This window comes from Anabrus simplex, chromosome 1, assembly GCF_040414725.1.
Source record: "Anabrus simplex isolate iqAnaSimp1 chromosome 1, ASM4041472v1, whole genome shotgun sequence".
In the NCBI taxonomy this organism is placed as follows: domain Eukaryota; kingdom Metazoa; phylum Arthropoda; class Insecta; order Orthoptera; family Tettigoniidae; genus Anabrus; species Anabrus simplex.
The window spans coordinates 892,032,882-892,053,471 of NC_090265.1; the positions used below are offsets into that span (position 1 = coordinate 892,032,882).

The 20,590-nt window shown below is 37.3% G+C and overlaps 1 protein-coding gene across 1 annotated transcript in view; it reads left to right on the forward strand.

Annotated features, from left to right (window-relative positions):
- Positions 1-20,590, forward strand: part of aux (cyclin-G-associated kinase) — a 487,932-nt gene that overhangs the window by 448,391 nt on the left and 18,951 nt on the right. The window contains exon 24 of the mRNA XM_067136097.2: positions 11,792-11,965. Within this exon, the coding sequence (XP_066992198.2) occupies positions 11,792-11,965 (174 nt within the window). The remainder of the gene's footprint in view (positions 1-11,791; positions 11,966-20,590) is intronic.

Sequence of the window (20,590 nt, forward strand, 5' to 3'; positions counted from 1 at the left end):
TGTAACAAATCCAATTGTTCGTAACCAGGTTTCCCGGAAGACTCAAGTGCAGAATGCAGGCAATTCCTTGAGAAATGGTTACATCCTTTAGAACATTTTTGGCTGAAGTGATGCACATGGCATCTTCATTTAGGGTGAGAACAAAACTTCTGATTGCATCAAAAAGTTTGCTGTAGTAATCAATAGCCTGAAACCAAGTCCCCCAGCGCATAAGGATGGGTTCTGCTGGCAGTGGAAGATCAGGTAATTCATTGCAGAGCAACTGGATTCATGTGGGAGCCTTTACAAAATATTTCTTAGTGGAGAAGATCATCTTGTTGACTCGAAGAAATTCGGCACGTATCTGCTCAGCCACGCAATTCATAGCATGAGCAAGACAAGTGACGTGAATCAAAGCAGGGTAAAATACTTCCAGCAACTTAACAGCAGCAATCATGTAGGCGGCTGCATCAGTAAATATAAGGAGCAACTTATTTTCGTCCATGTTATTGGGGAAAAGCACCTTGAGACCTTTATTTACAAACTGAGCAACTGTCTCCTGATTGGTTTTAGTTAACTGTCTGCTGTAGATCACATATGGCGAACACGGTGCGTCGGGATCGAATTTTCCGACCATCGAGTGGCCAATATAACGACCTAGAGTGTCGGTAGTCTCATCGACAAAGATCCAGAGGTAATGAGTCTCCTATATCTTCCCTTATCCACCTGACTGTGTCTTCGTAAAGTGTGTCCAGGTAGTTTTTTCTTAAAGTTGATTCGGATGGAATGTTCCGATGACAATATTTTTGTAAAAGAATTTTTGAAGGTAGGTTTTTTTTAAGTGAGTTGAAGGGAATATTTGCCGACACAAGAGCTCTGCATAAGTCTGCATGGAATTCGTCTTTGCTTCCCTTATTTAGCGATTCTGTTGTTAATAATCTTTAAGATTTGATTTTCTTTGCAGATTTTCCTGGACATGTTGACTAAGATGTGATCGCGTTTCACTGGACACCAAGAAACAAAGACAACTATAAGTAGTTGCAAATATTGTGTAAACCATGCAAGTTTATAGGCCAGATGAAAATATGCACAGAAGACTATTGAAATTTATAGGGCCTTGTCCTTCCCGATCCCTCCAGTAGGCATGCACCTTGGACCTTTAAGTGATGCAGTGGAGGTAATAATTCCATGTGACTATTCCTATACTGGTCCAGCCTTTGTAAGACAGACCCTCCAACATAGACCGTTGTTTGTTGTGATGTGCTTTGTGTCTTCTGTTGCCACTCAACTCCGATAGATAGGATAACTGCTGCGTACCATATATTTTCTAAAATTTGCTTTATGTCGCACCGAAACAGATAGGTCTTATGGCAACGATGGGATATGAAAGGGCTAGGAGTGTGAAGGAAGTGGCCTTGGCCTTAATTAAGGTACGCCCCAGCATTTGCCTGGTGTGAAAAAGGGAAACAACGGAGTGTAATCTTCTGGACTGCCGACATTGAGGTTTGATTCCATTATCTCCCTCGTGCAAGCTCACAGCTTAGCGCCCCTAAGCACACGCCAACTCGCCTGGTCGTACCGAGTGTAACAGCCTGCCTGAATATTCGCGAGAAGTAGCTGGTGAGTTAGATAACTTTCTTCTGTAGCATGCCTTTCCTCTGGTTCATAAATTTTCTAATACTACTGGTACATAACACACTGGTTCATCATAGCATTTGAGCTATTTCATTTCCTACTCTGAGGCACTGATTGGAGTGAGCAGTGTGCATATTTAACGGAATAAGGGAAGAGGAGTGTTCATGGCTGTCTGCGGCCTGATCATTCCAGCTCTGGAACTTTAGACTGTTAGATCGGCACTGTAGTACTGTTCGTTAAAAGTGAGAAAATGTGCGGTTTTTCATATGATCGAGTGTTTTATATGATAACATTGCTTTTAATCGCTACATTCCTACTGACGTTTATGTAATGACCTATGTTGACTTCAGTTAGGAAAACCACAAAGTCAGTCTTGCTGAGAATCCCGTTGCGAAGCACGGGTACATCAGCTAGTAATATGTAAAAACTTAAAGTTGAGGAGTGCTAGTGAAGTTCTTATGTTGCTGTGGATCTAAAAAATAGATCTTAAAAAATGTTCATATATTCTTAGTCGAATTGTCGATTTAAAAAAAAAAATCTATCAAAATTGACAATCTTGTGAAAGTACTGATGTTAAGACAATTTGCAGTAAGGCAGTTTGCTGAGGAGTTGGGGGAACATCCTTCGTGGTTTTGTAACAGCGGCTGTGTGTTGAAAATGTCACTGTTGATGTTGTTGAAAGTAAAAAGTTATATGACGGTATGGCCTTGGTTGTATGGCACACTAGTCGCAATATGTGTTTTTTTGACATATAACCCATGTCAACCATTTAAAGTGTGTTTAAAGGCAGATTTCATGTTGAATGATACCCTTTTGATATATTTATTGCTTTGAACTGATGATGATTCCAAGGGAATCAAAACCGGTATTCATTTAATAAATGTTATAAATGTTATATTTTATATAAAGAGTTCAATGGTGGAACATCCCTCGATTGATTCCTGTTATACTAGCTACAAACACATTTACGGTCGCTGAGCCAGCAAGGTTTGTTCTAAACGTTTTGAAGCTCTGGCCAATAAATGTCGGGAGTTACGTAAAACTTATTTTTATACTGTAATCGATTAATCACTTCTGCAATACGAAAAATAAAATGCACCTCCTCACCACGTGTCATTTTTTAACAAAAAAAATGGCAGCGGCCTGGTGTGGTGCGGATTATGCTATTCACGATTGGCTTGAAAATATTGATGTTGAGACCGACAGTGATATGGGGGAAATGAAAATTCATTTTCAAGTGATAGTGGTGAAAATGAATCAGACTCAAGTTCCCAGGAGCCAGTGCAAACGGATAATTCAAGGGGTTCTCAAAGTGCAACAACATCGACAAATAGGAACATTAGTAATCACTGTATTTGGAACTTATTGCTAATAAACCTACTGATGTTATACATAATCCAGTTTGTGAAATTCACTCCATGATAAAGAGAAGGTTAGGAGATAATCCAATAGACGTGCAAGCGATAAATGAATTTCTAACCTCACAGTTTTGGGATCATGTGACAAAAGAAACCAATGCACATGCATGTAAATATATTGCATCTTTGCCGAATTCCCCTCAAAGGAGTAACACGTACAATGAACAACATTGGTTTCCTTCACTGTGGACGAGTCAAAGGACATTTTGCTCTGTTTGTACTATTGTTGCAGATAAAACTGCAGGATAACTCGTCTAAACGTAGAGTGATAGAAATGCCTATTTTTAGTTAAACCATGCCATTCAAACATTTTACTTCAATAAATAGGTTTATGCATTTTTATACAGACTCCCCGACAACAGAAAAAGTTAAATTGAGGTTGATTACACCTGTTGTAGATTTACTTGTGGACAGATTCAAGCTTGTAAATGTTCCGTGACAAAAAATTGGCATTGATGAATCTGTGGTGAAATTCAAGGGTAGATTATCATTTGACAATATAGTCCTTCTAAAAAGAGCAAGATTTGGTGTAAAAGTGTATAAAGTGTGCTCCTCAGACAATGGTTACTGTTGGAATTTCAAGATATACACAGGCAAAGACTGTGAGGGAGATACTAGTGACAAAAAATGAACTACTCCTTAGTGAGAAGATTGTTCTTGATATGTGTAAGGACCTTGTCAGTGGGTGGAGAACATTGTGTATGGATAATCGGTACAGTTCACCAGCTTTGTACAAAACTCTCCTGCAAAACAACACTCATGTTTTTGGCACAGCTAGAGCGAACAGAAAACATATACCTGCTATCTTAAATGAAAAACAGCCCAAAAAAAGGATAACTTAACATTTGTTGAAGCAAATAAAGTCTTAGCAATAAAGTAGGTTGACAAAAAGCCTGTGTACATGTTGTCAACCCAGCATGACAGACAAGATTATGTTGTAGTCAAATCAAAAAGAGGGAAAGAAAAACTGAAGCCAAATCTGGTAGTACATTACAGTGAGGGAATGGGTGTTGTCGAGTCTCATGAACAACGTCTGGTGTCCTTCCCACTTATGTGGAAATATTTTGAGGGCTACATGCTAGATATGGCCTTGCTAAATTCTTATCTTATTTGGCAAGTTCTCAACCCAGAAAAGAAGATGACTCGCTTCACGTCATCCTGCATCAATGCTGCTGAGCAACTTCTAGAAAGCGTCCAGCTGCCTCAGTACCCCAGCAGAGGCCGTCCTCATACCGGTAATATTCCCGCGAGACTTCAGGCTTGATATACTGGCCATTACTCAACAAAAATTGCTCCAACTGAGAAAAAATCGGTGCCACCCAAGCAATGCTGAGTTGTGCAGCACGAGGGCTCCGCAAAGAAACCTCATTTGAGTGCCTCAAATGCAAGGTTGCTGTGTATATGGATTACCTGTTTTCTAGTGTATCATACAGAAGAGGACCTATCCAAATCACAAATGTATGGTGGAACTCATAAAAATTATTTTTGTGTATGTAACATCCCTATATATATTCATTCAAATTTCCTTACAAATAAATGTAAAATAAATAGTATGTAAGTGCAAAGAAAAAATGGTAGGTCAAATAGTTAAGGGACAGATCATTGGCAAGAGGAGCTGCTTTGGGAATGAATGTGTCGAGTCACTGGTATGGAGAAGAGAAGCCAAAGAGAACTGGCTACAAGAAACAGACTTCACGCATGGAATGGTACAGTTTGAAGAAATGCGCAAGAAGACTCAAACGACACTCTGGTGTACTAAGATGAAGTTCACCACAGGCGCAATTTAGGAGGCTGAGAAACACTTGGTTAGAAACAAAACCTGAAAAATGTATCAGAAGGTTACACTTTCCCAGAAGTGGAAGAGTTTTAACTAGTGAATATGATATCACTGTGAGGTGGGAAGAGTACTGCCAGCAGCCTTCTTAACTATGAAGAACCCAGTGGGCCCTTCAAATTCCATATTCCAGACACAATCGAGCCAGATTACCCACAACCCACTCTGGCAGATTCAAGAAGTGATGAAGCCAAAAGCAGAACAAATGTCCAGGAGAGGATGGAGTTCAGGCAGAAGTAATTCAAGAGCGAGAAGAGACTCCACAGACTGATCAGATGATAAGGGCCATGGAAGATATCTCAAAAGACTGGAAAACAACAATGATCTGCCCAGTTCACTACTCATTAGGTTAATATGAATATACCGTATTATTGAATTATTCAATAAGCGTAATTTTACAGTAACATAAATCAGTTAAGTTCACTTCTATAAATGGAAAAACAATTTTTCCATCCAGGGATAACTGCCTCTTTAAAGAAATCTTCAAAAAATACTGAATCAATAAATAGTAGACACTTTTAATTCACAATACCATGGGTAATCCCCTTCCAGACAGAATTCCCATTCCAAGGATAATACCGCATTTACGTGCGTAATTTTCCCTCCTTTATTTTTTTTCCAGCCTCAAGAACAGGGAGGGAAAATTATGCTAATCTAAATTAAAAATGGAAATGAAAAATCGATCATAAGTTACGAAATTTATTTAGGCCTAAAATAGTACAAAATAAAAATATGTATAACACAATTAATTTTAATAAGAAATCGAAGGCAATAATACGTTCCCTAGCAATAATTGTACGGAAACTCTAGTCTTTTAATGTCACGGAGGAATTTGCTTTAGGATAGGAGCCAGATATCTGAAACAAATTAGAATACTGTATCGGCGTAAAAATTGCCTACGCTAATACGTATTTCACCTCAAAGGAATAGACATACCATGTCGCTCATCATTGCTTTTTTCCGAAGTCATCGGCAATGAATCACTCCCATTCTCTTTCATCTCCCAGATGCAGTCATCTTCAGTTCCATCTAGTTCATTGGAAATGCCAGTTTTCTTGAAACTTTTCACAATGTCTTGTGAAATCATTCCCAATTCACTAACATTCCACTCGCGTATTAATTCTAGCGAAGGCCTCTTGATCTTCCCAGTAGGCATCAAAGTATGAGAACCTCCCGCCATCCTTTCAGAATATACCCACCGCATGCTTTGAATGGCTTGTTGATGCATACATCAAGAGACTGCAAGGCTGACATCAAGCAACCAGGAATTACTGCAGCATCAGTCTTCTGGTTGACCATTTCTTAGTGAACATCATCAACAAGATGGCCACGGAAACTGTCCAAAACCAGGAGAGATTTGTGGTTTAAGAGATGGCCAGGCCATCTTCCCTACATAGCACGCAACTAACCCTTCATGAGATCGGCCACCATCCGTCCTTTCTCCTGGGCACGAATGTGCACACTGGAAGGAATTGCTTTCCACGTAAAAATTAAATAGGGAGGAAGTTTTCGCCTGTCCGCAGGAACAGCCAGCATAACTGTGCAGCGAAGCTTCTCTGCCCTAGTAGTCCTCATGACTATGCTGAATGCTCCCTTTTTGGTAATTGTAGTGTTTCTTGGCATATCAAAGAAATGTTAAACATTAATTTATTGAAACCACCTATTCAATACTGGTTGAGTCTTTATGACTAACAGTGTCATTACATTAAGATTTGAGTATGGTACATGTTCCGCCTGGCATTGCAGGCATCATCAGCCAGTAATTCTATCTCCAAGTCAGAGCTCTGAGTGGATGCTATTTTAGGATTAATTATTTACATAACAGTGCAAAGGAGTGATCAAGCCATCCATGTTTTAAAGTTCTAATGAGACATTCTACTCTTGTTCACATTTAATGGAAATATATTGACTGTTAACTTTCATAATGTCGGTAATGAGAACGGCTTGATGCAATTGAGATTTACATTTTTACAACTTATTGGAGATTAACATGTGCTAGAACTATTCTTAAAAACTACTTTTACATAATTTACATAATATATACAAACGTATGGTACATTTTGGAACTGGACTGGTTGAACTTGTCTTGAAGTTACAGAGCTGATGTCTTAATCATATCCTGTCAATATCAAAGAAAACTGGAGTTTGATCCACATTTCCGATTTGTAATAGTAGGTAATTATACTCACGCCGCTTCCTAATTACAAATCTATGAAACTGGACAATTTTTTTCATTGTTGTACTTCGGAAGTCGCTGGCATAGAGATGTTCTTTGAAAAGAAAGATTGTTCCTTTTCATGAACTGACAAAGCCACCCTCTGCTTGCTTTAAAATCAGGAATTTTCAAGTTTTTGCTACTTCTACAGCCTTTTACTGAAAAGCCATAATTTCTCAGTTGATTTACATAAAAAACAACTTTCTTTCCAACTTTTGGATGCTTCCTGGTGTTTTTGGTCCCCCAAATGATAAAGTTTTCTTCTTGGTACACTGTAATTCTTCTTTCTGCTTCCGCCACTAACGCACGTGTGATGATGCTACAGAAAATTCACGAGATGCAGGATGATTGCCATTATTTTCGGCAAATCCTATTACAGACAATTTAAATTGTGCGTCGTAACTACTGTTCTTCTTTCTCATCACGTCACCAGCAAACACTTCGCACAACAATTCACACATAAGAACCCTGTTGAAAGTGATTCCTGTACACGTGCAAGTCACAGCTGATAACAAGAGCGAATTATGGCTAGCCGCCACATGTGTTCTGGCCCCGGGCACTGGAATGTTAAGTGATCAGTCACTTCCTCCTCTCCTAGCATGGGAAACATGAACTGGAATTTCAAACTAGTTCCCGATTTCCGTACGTCGATATGAATCACGAAGACGAGATAAGTCAGTGGTTCGCAACTAGTGGAAACTGTAGATAAAATGGGGGGGGGAATATGCAATTATATTTCTTTTTCCAAACTTTCATTCTAACAATCAGGGAGGGAAAATTACTTGAGTAAATACGGTATTCTCTTCCAAATGTTGGTGCTGGCTGGGGAACAAAGATCTGGAGCAGTGTACGAATGGTTGAGAGCAACTTAAAAGAATCTGTTACATAAGAGAGTGTCTGCTTGTATATTACTTTTTAAAGTGAAATTGGAACATTTAGCCTACATCTGAAATAATTAGACAAAACTACAAGCGGAAAATTACATCCATTTGCAAGATGCTTTGCAGGAAAATGAACATATTGGAAAGATCAGCCGGTTGGTCATATTGCCATCATCATTTACAGATCAGCCAAGGTGTCTTCGTGAAAGAACACAAGATTTGATGACTTATGTCAGGAAATATAGTAAATCTGATTTGTTTATGACATTAGCTGTACTTCTAATGGACTTGGAAAATCACGCTGAAAATACATCACCACAAAACAGATACGGCATAGTAAATGAATGTTCTTACTTAAAAAAGCAAAAATATTTGGCCTACCCATTGCTGCTTGTGTACTGTCAAATAGCAGTCATGGATTGCCTTGCCAAAGCCTCTGTGGCTCAGACGGCAGCACGTCGGCCTCTCACTGCTGGGTTCTGTGGTTCAAATCCCGGTCACTCCATGTGAGCTTTGTGCTGGACAAAGCGGAGGCAGGACAGGTTTTTTCCGGGTACTCTGGTTTTCCCTGTCATCTTTCATTACAGCAACACTCTCCATTATCGTTTCATTTCATCTGTCAGTCATGAATCATTGCCCCAGAGGAGTGTGACAGGCCTCAGCAGCTGGCACAATTCTTATCCTCGCCGCAAGATGGGGGCTTCATTCATTCCATCCCTGACCCGATTAATGACTGGAAAATAGATTGTAGGTTTTCATGGGTTGCTTTGCCTAATAAGATTAGACCAGAACAGATAGTGTAATTTCAGCAGAGTTACCAAATAAACCGATGATCCAACATTACATGATATTGTGTCATTCATGGACCATGTGGTACTATAAATACAAAATGAAAATTCTCGGTACATGTGTGAAGAGTTTGCTTCTAAATGTGTCCAAAACATTTCCAAAATGCACATCTACTTGCAATCAATCAGTCAGTCATCAATGATCTGCTTCTAGGCCTGTTGCCCAGATGGCAGATCCCCTGTCAATTGTTTACCTAGCTTTTCTTAAATATTTTCAACCAACTTGGAAATTTATCGAACAATTCCCTTGACTATTCCAGTCACTTTCTCCTCGTCCTATAAATTAATATTTGCTCCAATTTGTCCTCTTGAATTCCAACTTTATCTTCATATTATGATCTATCTTACATTTAAAAGCTCCACTCAAGCTTATTCGTCTACTTACGTCATTCCACCCCAATTCACCACTGACAGCTCGAAACATACCACATATTGCAACTACAAACTTCATTTTTAGGTCTTGAAATGCGTAATAGATGCCATAAGGTTCCACCTATCCAATACAACTTATAATCTTATAGATTACGTATGTTTTATTTTGTTCATATTAAAACATGGGACATGTTTCGTTTCGTCTTTGAGACATCCTCAGCTGTAAAAAAAATCGTTCAGATTAAAATATAATACTAGACTGGCCATTGAGGGTGTTCTTATTATACGTTTAATATTTGTTTTTAATCTTCCTTGTAGAGTTTTTCTGTGTAGAAAAAGTCCTTCTCACTTACCAGCACCCTGAAAACAATGTTAAATATACATAAACATTTTAATTTAAAACACTTATCAAAACACACTTAGTTTATCTTGTTAAAAACTGGACTTGGTTTACGTAAAATTGGACATGTTTTTATATACAACTTTCAGTTACATTTTAAATTCTTATGTAATTGCTCATTCATTGATTGATTCCAATCTTCTTGTGTCAACATTGCTCTTTTTTACTTCTTCAAGTCATAAATCATGAAACAGTACTTAAATAGAAGCAAAAGAACAGTGTCTTTCAAAAGAAGCTCTTCTATATCTATTATCAGTACTACATTCATGCTATATACAGTCGTTATTCCATGTTCAACCTGCCGTTGGTTGAGGGGTGAGCGTGGCGCTCCCTTTGAAATTAATTTTGTTGTAAAAGGCCGTAAACCACAGGTAGTGACGTGTAACTATGAGTAGCTGTTCGTTGGAATATCTGGAGTGAGGGGGATTAGTCACTACCTAACTGAATCATCTTCAGTGACTTCAGTGTCACTTGACTGTACACTACTACGTGCCAGTGAGCGGCGCGTTCACCCTAGACCATCCATGTTATACATTTTCACTGATTTTGTTTGATTCTCGATTTTTGTGTTTAGCTTGTCAGATTCTTACATTTTTTTATGGTTAATTGCCCAGTACTAATTATTTTTCCATTTTTATGTGTAGTTTATTTTTTACGTTGTGAATAATGAATATCAAATGGCCAATTGACTTGAAGAGGAACCGAACCATGACGGTTTCAGGACGGTAACAGTTCTTCTTATGATTCTCTGAGGTAGATGAGGTTTGAAATATTGACCACAATAGCGAGGTGAACAATATGCTGAAGAAAATGAGGAGGAATGAATTGCTGTTAGTTTTGGGTCTTATTACACTGACCATGACAAGACAACACAATGGATAATCCATGTACCAAATCTGTGCAGATGTAGACCAAGGGGGAGCACTGTAATTCACCTTTCAGGAGTGACAGTGAAGGCCAGGAATTCAGAGACAATTACCGAAATATGGAACCTCTTTTTTTCCAGTGTTGGTTCTTGAAGAAATAACCCACCATACGAATGTACATATGAGAAAATTAGAGTAATGGACATGCGTATATCAGACGTAGTTGATACAATCTAGAAGAAATTAAAACCCTTACTGGACTGCTTTATCTGGTTGGGGTGATGAAATCTTACCACATAAGCCTGTTGGATTTTTGGGCAAATGGTGCAGCTGCACCTGAAATATTTAACTTGGTTATGAGCCACAGATGCTTTTATTTATTGCTTAGTGCCCTTTATTTTGAGAATATTTTCTTTACATTGGTGGAATAAATTCACAAATCATTATGAACTGCATTACTGGAGAAAAGCTTTCAAGAAGAAATTCTTAAAAACTTTGGGTCTAGATCTCATAAAGACACACGAGCCTCATATCACGATCTAAAAAGCTATCTGCCGGGCGAGTTGGCAGTGTGGTTAGGGGCACACAGCTGTGAGCTTGCATCCGGGAGATAGTGGGTTTGAGCCCCACCATCAGCAGCCCTGGAGATGGTTTTCTATTTTCACACTGGGCGAATGTTGGGGCTGTACCTTAATTAAGGACACGGCCACTTCCTTACCGCTCTTAGGCCTTTCCTATCCCATCATCGCCATAAGATCTATCTGTGACAGTGTGACGGTAAACAAATTGTAAAAAAAAGTGATCTGCGGCTTAAAAATAGAATAATAAAAAAGATAAACCTCCCCAAAAAATAACAAAGTAAAAATAGTCTACAGAAGTTAAACCTCACCAAGGACGACAGGCGAGCGCCACGCTCGCCCTCAACCATCTGTGTTTATCCATTAGGCTCGACCAATGGCAGGTTTATGGTTATTTATTTGCCGTGATGCAAACGTGCTCTCAGCCATTTTTAGTCCAAATAACGAAAGGTCTCAACCTCGTCCAAGATACTGATTTTGTACACCTGTCCTGCCATGTTATTCCAGGTATCCTCTTAAGACTTTGCTGGTGATATTTTTCTGGCCTTTTTAAATGTATTCTATAGGTTGTCCAACATTCACACCCATACTACAAGGTGGGAATTGCAATTGAATTGAATACAAGAATTTTGATTGCTGCATTGATATCAGGGTTGTCAAAGTCTTTAGCTCTCCTCTATAGTATTACAACACCTCAGGTAGTATGAAACATAAGGTCATAATTATATTAGCCTTAATCATTGTGTATCATTTGTTTCATTATAGATTCTGGAATGGACGGAAGGCAAAACGCACAATATCCGTGCTCTGTTGTGCTCAATGCATACAGTGCTTTGGGAAGATGCTAAATGGAACAAAATAGATATGCATCAGTTGGTGACTCCTGCTGATGTTAAAAGGGCATACAGACGTGCCTGCCTTGCTGTCCATCCTGACAAGGTAAGTTGAAAGTTAACTCTTTCCGGTCTGTGAGCATAGATCGCAGCGGCCAAAATTACGCTCAGGCTGCGCTGCGGGCATAGCCTGTAGTAAAGTTTGACAATTCACTAAAAATCGGGAACGAGCTATGCACGCAGTCTGGTAGTTACATCGTGTTTCTTCACGTATTAGTTACGAGAGTATTTAAGCAGATGGCAGTATTATATGTTTAAGTCAGAGATTTCATTATATTTTCGATCAACATGCACCAGTAGATGTTGTCACTCAGTGAGCTCTAAGACATGGCTTCTCGTGGCAAACGTGCTTGACGAAAGTGATATTTTCGATATTTTATGATATATTATAAGTTTATGCGCAAATGAACATATTATTGACATATGAATTCAAAACAGCTTCTTACATTTCATTATGATTGGAGTTTGTTTTACGGCCTAGCGCATGTTTCCGCATATTTCATATTTGCGTGAATACGTAAGATTGTGTACATATTAGTAAAGTTGTCTGTTTAGAAGACTGTATTTTCTCTTTCTCAGAAATCTTTTGTTATAAATGGAATAATAATTTTACATTTGAGTAACTTTTGACAAAATTTATCAATAAAATAAATTCATAAGAGCTCCCATTTTCATTACTGTAATTATTACTATTATTATTGAAAAATTATTATTTTTATATCGTACTCATTATTGTTGTTGTTTTTTAATTGCAGTGCACATTTTATATTAGCAAAATAGGGTAAATATGACAGTATTCCAGAAAACTGTACTTCCTAAGTTATCCGTTAGACCTTTTCTCCATTTGCAAAACATGGTATAATTATTATTTACATATTTTACGCCCACATTGGAGCACTGAAATCAATATATTTGAGTTAACTTCTTCTTCTTCTCCCAGAACTTTTTCATCCTCTCCGACCTGGAAGCCCTTTGTGTGTCCGATATAGTATATTGTTTCCGTTCAACTGCTTTTAGTTTGAGACTTATGCTTTTGTTCTTCAAAATCCTCTTCTCTTTTCTGTCTTTGATTTGTTGCCGAGTTATACCCAATTCTTCCAAATCGTCCTGAACTTCTTTGAACCAATTATTATTGATTTTATTCTTCAAAAAGTAATCGAATAGTTGTTTCAATATCCTGGTGTCTGCTAATCTTGATATGTGACAGAAAAAGGAAATTCTTCTTTTACGCATTGTAGATATTATTGATTCACATTCACGATAGACAATGTTGTTAGGCAACAATCTCCACTGTCCATCAACTTGGTGTTTTTTATTAATAATTGTTCTAAGAATTCTTCTCTCAGTTTTCTGTAATTTGTCTGTTGTAGATTTTACATTTAATTTGAATAAAGTTTCACTAGCATAGGTTGCCTCTGGTTTAACTATGGAATTATAGTGTTTCAGCTTAGCGTTTATCGAAAGAGATTTTTTTTTATAGGTTGGCCAGGTAAGTCTTTGTGCTTGTTTAAATTTAGTTGTTCTGTGTTCTATTGCTTCTTTTTCATTTGTGTTCCATGTTATTATTTCCCCAAGATATTTGAATTTCTGAACAATTTTAATCTCTTTATTACTGTTCAGCTGAATAACTGGTAAATCAACTTTAAAAGTTGGCATCATTTCTGTTTTTTCAAATGAAATTTGTAATCCCATTTTTTTAGCTATAATTTCTAGTTGTTCAATTTGAAATTTAGCCTCTTCTATTGTATTTGCAAGTAATGCTAAATCGTCCGCAAAAGCAAGGCAGTTGAGTTTAATATTTCTACCGATCTTGATAGTTGGTTGGCATTTCTTGTTCCATTCACGCATAACCTTCTCCAATGCACAATTAAATAACAATGGTGAAAGTCCGTCTCCTTGTCGAAGTCCAGTTCTTATAGTGAATGATTCTGATAATTCACCTCTAAATTTAACTTTTGCCTTCGTATTTTTAAAAGTCATATTAATGAGGTTAACAAGTTTTTGATGTAAGCCAAATTCTTTAAGGCTTTTTAATAATGAGTCACGATGAATACTGTCGTATGCTTTTTTAAAATCTACAAACGTGATGACCAGACCCTTACTTCGAACTCTTTGGTGCTTCATTATCCATTTTAAACTAATGATTTGATCTGGACAGCTTCTACCTGGTCGAAATCCTCCCTGATATTCTCCAAGTTCTTGGTCGAGTTGTTCTTGGATTCTTGTGTATATAATCTTGGATAAAATCTTGTATGTAATATCTCACGTGATAGTTGACATGATACAAACAGCGTTTTTCAAAACTAGATCCTCAAACAAGCACAAAGAAAAAAGAATCGTGCAAATATCTCCTACAGGTACAGAGATATAATGTTTTAAAAATCCTTAAAAATGCCCAGTCCAGAACGTTTGTTAGGGATATTAAGGCCCAGACTGGAATGGGTTAATAACATCTTGAATGTAATTTTTTGAGAAATACAAGAATTTCTTGTTTCAAGTTCACAGATAACAAGCTTTCCTTTCTAGTCAACAAAGCAAGCAACCACCAGACTAATGAATGTTCCCGAAGTGACTTGATTACAAACAAGTGGTATAACTTACAGATGATGCTGGAAGTGACAGCCTTCTCCTAAATAAAGCTCACAACTTGTCAACAAATTTTCATGGACTTGTCTGAGCTGGGCAGTTCCATGGTAACGGAATTACAGTTATAGGGACATTTTCATGTTCATTGCTCAATTGACACAGTAATAGTATATTAATAATTATTCTAAAATCCAGTAGCATATAATGAGTCAGAATTTTTTCTCTATCTTAAGATTGTTAAGAAATTGAGAATCATTTTTACTATTGTACAGTATATAATTGTGTTCAAAAATCCTTGTAACAGACTTACAAATAAAGGACACACATTTATTACATCAAATTTTTCTCAGTCCCCTGTTACTTGTGAATATGATACTCTTTTGCCATAAAATTAATACTATCTAGTGTAATGATGGCTATTTGTCTTGTGATAAAAATATAGGCATTTAAAAGTTTCACGCATGGTTTGTAACAGAATTACATACAGTAATATAACTTTTCAAACTTGATTACACCAATTAGTGACCTATTTACTGAAAATGACTATTATTATGACTAGGGTTCGGAAGTTTATGACCTAAAGAAGTACAAATTATGCTAGCAAAAATGTCCTAAAAGCTAGCTAGATATAACCTAGGCATCCACCTCCTGCTGGGTCGGGGTATGTATGGCACTTCTCCATCTTCTTCTTTCCTTTCACCATTCCTCTTCCACAATCTCTTCCCATTCTAAATATTGTCTTCTAATGCCGCTCTACACTGATTCAATCAACCTTGTTCTAGGTTTTCCTCTTGCTCTCTTGTCCTCGTACTTTGCCTCCAGCATCTGTCTTGGAATTGTATTCTCCTCCATCCTCTTTACATGTCCAAACCACCTTAGTTTATTCTCTTCAGCTCTCTCATTTAGCTTTTCTATACCATCTTCCTTCCTAGCATCTTCATTTCCCACTCTGTCTTTCCTTGTCTTTCCTATCATACTTCTTAGGAATTTCATCTCACTGGCTTGATTTCTACTCTCTTGCCTGCTAGTCAAAGTCCAAGTCTCAGCTGCATAAGTCAGTATGGGTACACAGTACATTTTGTACATTATCTCTTTACTTTTCCTTGGTACTTCTTTGCTCCAAACAAGTTTTCTTACACTTTGGTAGAATGCATTACTCTGCTGTACCCTCCTGCTAATCTCCATGTCCACCCTAGCATTTTGCATTAATTCACTTTCTAGGTATTTAAAGCTGTTCACAATTTCCAGACTCTGACTTCCAATTTTCACAGTGCTCTTTCCTTCCCTTTCCCCTCTCGACATCACCATAGTTTTGCTTTTCTCTTTACTGATTTTCATACCATACTTCTGAGTATTTTCATTCATTACATCTAGTTGTCACTTACTTGCTGTCCTTTCCCCAGATCACAACATAATCTGCAAATAACAGTATCTTCATCTCTTTATCTCCATAGGCTTCCTTTGTTTCCTTTACAATTTCATCCATGACCATATAAACAAAAGAGGTGACAGCACACTCCCCTGTCTTCTTCTTCTTCTTCTTCTTCTTCTTCTTCTTCTTCTTCTTCTTCTTCTTCAGACGTTGTCTCCAAACGGAAGTAGACGATCCACATGGCCAGCTCTGATCTTGACGTTGCAGCCATGTCATGTGAATTTATTGGAATATCTCTCAGGATCTTTAATGCAGTGGTTTCTTGTTGCCTTCTGCATCCTAATGCCATTGACCAAACTGGTTCCTCCGCCTTTAGGAACATTTTCTTGCCCCCAGGACAATAGAGTGCCCTTATCCATACCCGCACATCCACTGTCAAAGAGACTGTTGGCACTTGATATAGGGGATCTCGTTATACCGGGAGATAATCGGTCCGTTCATTCGTTAGCCGACTGCATATAAAAATACTTTATATGCAGTCGTTGCCCCCTCTCTACCGCGGGGAGGTGAATTTCACCGTCATTGAAACAAGGACCAATTGGCATTTCTTTGTTTCTCTGGTTCTTTAGAGAGGTCCCCTGTCTTAGTCCAGTCTTATTCCTAAACCATTCTGTCTTTCCAACTGGGGTCAGTACTCTGCTAACACAGTTATTGTACATTGCTTGCACCATTTCTAACATTTCTCCTCAGAGTATCTTTTTAACCATGGTTTCCCAAACCTTCTCTCTATATATCTATCCCTTATATCTATGAAAGTCATGACCAGATCCTTTCTATATTCCCAGTTCTTTCCTATCAGCTGTCTCATGCTAAAGATTGGGTCCACTGTAGATCTTCCACTCCTGAAGCCATATTGTTCCTCTTGTAACTCTCCTTCAATCTTTCTTCTCATTCTTCTTTCTAATATCCTTTCCAGTATTTTAACTACCTGCGATATAAGTGTGATACCTCTATAGTTACCACAAACTTTCTTGTCCCCTTTCTTAAACACTAGTATTATTATTCCTGTATTAGAGTATTACTAACATTAAACGTGCCAAAAAGTGATTAGTGATAATAAGAGAAACATTTAATCATACAAACTGACAGAGCTACAGTAAGTACATGAAAACTTTATACTTTTTTATAATAGCCCTGGGGTACATTTTTCACTCTGTTTTCCTTTAAGAAAAAGAACCAAGAAGACTTAAGTATTAGCATATTTTTTAGTATCTGTCGGTGTACGTTTGTACAGCATATCTTTCTCGGTATTATGTCTTCTAAACCTGCTATCTATATGTTTTGGGTAAAGAAAGAAAAATACACCTACTACAGTATCGTGAAATCCTGTGTTCGAAAATTGATGCAGATAACATGTACCTCCTCATGACTCCTCAATTTAAATAGAATTGCTCAAAATATACAATAAGCAAAATATGACCAAAGCCATAAACATGGCTGAAATATGCATTTATCATCATCATCATCATCATCATCATCATCATTGTCGACCAACTCCAGTTTTCCATGTGTGGTATACGAGCCCCTTCCATTTTGTTCAGTCCATGAACCATTCTTCGTTCACAATCCGTTCCCAATCCTCTCCTCTCTCCTCTACATCCTTCTTCTCTAGGTCTGTCCACTGGTCTCTTTCCCCTTATTTCTCTTTGATACTCCTTTCTTGCAGACCTGTTGGCACTCATTCTTTTCACATGACCAAACCACTTCAGTCTTTCCTTTTGGATCTTCTGGATTAAGGAGTTTTCTAGCCCTACGTCTTTTCTGACTTTTTCATTTCTGATTTTATCCTTCCTGGTCTTCTGGATCATTGTGCGTAGGAACTTCATTTCTGCTGCTTGGAATTTTGAGTTGTCCTTTCTTCCAATCAATAAATGAAAAAAGTAATAATAATAACAACGTAAACGTTTCCACCTTTTCAATACTACAATATATTCACAAAATTACAAATTACACGGTACTAGTTTCGACCCATCTAGGGGTCATCATCAGCCGTATTGGAGCAAAGATCATTTGTGGCGAAATCCTAAGAAAATGTTATTTTAAAGAATAACAAGTGAAATGAGATGTTATGGTAATAGTTAATAATACAAGGAATATACATACTAAGAGGTTTTTAACAAAGAATAAAGTATAAATGGGGTGTTGTAAAAATTATAATCATGGAAATCAGTAAGTTCTTGTATTGAAATGAAATATGGCTTAGGAAGAGGGCTTAAGGTGGGGCTGAAGGGTGCGGGAGAAAGTGTAACTGTCTTGGAAAAGTACCTTTGATTAAATTTAGGATTGAGTTTAGGTTGGCTGCATTATTGTTTCTGAGGAAAGTGATAAATAGATCGAAGAGTATGTTGAGTTTCTCTGAGATTTCATTGAGATTGTGACTGGCATTAAAGTATTGGTCTAGGTGTATGTAGTAATTTTCCATTATGTTGAGTAAAGGGCCCTTGTTTGCTAATACGAGGATGTCCATGTCTTGTTCAATATTGGTGAAATTATGGTTATAATCTTGCATGTGTTGGCCGATGGCTGAAAACCTGTTGTATTTTATTGCGTTAGTGTGCTCGTGGTATCTGATAATGAAGTTTCTCCCGGTTTGCCCGATGTAGGTTTTTTTACAGGTGGTACATTTGATCCTATAAACTCCTGATTTTAAAAAACTGCTGGTCTTGTTGATGTGTGAAGTATTGTATAAAACGTTCATGTTCTTATTGTTGGTTTTGAAGGCTATTTTAACGCCTTGTTTCTTAAAGATGTTGGTTAACTTCTAGATATCATTGTTGAACGTGAAGGTGGAAAATGTTAGAGGTTTGGTTATTTCTTTTTTGAGGGTAGTTTTTGGGCGATGTTTGTGTTTATTGATTATCCTTTCTATAAAATGATTGCTGAAGCCGTTGAATTTTGCGATTCCGTGGATTGTGTTGAGTTCGTTTTTTAGATCTTTATTGGACATAGGTATGCTGAAGGCTCGATGAACTAGGCTGTTGTATGTGGCTCGTTTGTGGGACTGGGGGTGCACTGAATCTTGGCGAATGGTGGAGGCTGTTTGAGTGGGTTTTCTGAAAATTTTATAACTGAAAGAATCTGAGTTTCTAGTGATGGTTAAATCTAGAAAGTTGATTTTTTGATTTGATTCGGATTCTAGTGTGAATTTGATATGAGGATCAATATTGTTGAGTCTTAAGAGGGTGGTGGGTGCGTTAATTGATTTCTCATTCATGATTACAAAGACATCGTCGACATATCTGGCCCAAAAGAGAATGTTTTCGAATTCGTTGTCAATTTTGGTGTATTCGAGGAAGTCCAGGTATATTTCTGCTAAGATACCTGAGGCCGGTGACCCCATTGCCAAACCATTTTGTTGATATATGACATTGTCAAAAGTGAAGAAGTTATTGTCGATGATAAGTTTTAATATTGTGATCAAGTCTTGTATCTCTAGTTTGCTTAAGTGGCTGTTTTTGTTTAAATTGTTTATAATTATCGGAATTAATTTTGATACTTGTATGCTTGGGTACATGTTTACAATATCGAAAGAGTGGATGGAGTGATCCGGTTGCAAATTGAACTTGTTTAGTTTTTCTACTAGCTCAGATGTGTTTTTAATAGACTTTTTGGATAAGAATTGATAATTTTTTCTTAAGAAACATTGGATGAATTGTGATATTTTGTATAAGGGGCTCGGTCTATAGTTGATAATTGGTCGGATGGGAATTCCGGTTTTGTGAATTTTGGGAAGAGCTTTAGCAGTGGGGAGTCCTGGGTTCATATGTATGAGTTTGGATTTTTCCTGTTCGGTAAATAAAAATGAAGTGTTTTTAAGAGTTTGTTTAAGTAGTTTTTGAATTTTTTGGGTGGGGTCTTTTTTGATTATGGAAAATGAGCTGTCTGTGAAAAAGTTTTTTGTTTTTTCAATATATACTTTTTTATCCATGATAACTGTTGCATTGCCTTTGTCAGCTTTGGTTATGATGAGTTCGTTGTCTTTAATTTTCTTCTTGAGGGCGTATATGCGCTTTTGTTCAGCAATTTTTTCTTTATTATTGAGGTTATTTGCGGGGTTGGTTAAATTGGGGAGGATATCAGTCAGTTTCCTTTTAACATCGGTTCTAACCTCATTTTGCGTGTCTTCCGGCATTTTGCTGATGGCTAGCTCTGATTCTGTGATCATAGTAGCGGCTATGTTGAGGCTGTTCAAGTTTGGCCAGTTGTGTTTCGGTCCTTTGGATAAAGTTAAGTGTTCACTTTCACTTAAGGGCGTGTTAGATAGATTTACAACAGCTGGATGAAACTGCGTACGATCGAACATGTTACTATTGGAGTTTATAATTTTTACAACACCCCATTTATACTTTATTCTTTGTTAAAAACCTCTTAGTATGTATATTCCTTGTATTATTAACTATTACCATAACATCTCATTTCACTTGTTATTCTTTAAAATAACATTTTCTTAGGATTTCGCCACAAATGATCTTTGCTCCAATACGGCTAGATGGGTCGAAACTAGTACCGTGTAATTTGTAATTTTGTGAATATATTGTAGTATTGAAAAGGTGGAAACGTTTACGTTGTTATTATTATTACTTATATATTATTCTCAGTTCAATACGGACCAAAAACATGAAATTCATAACCATCAAAAATGAAAAAAGGTTC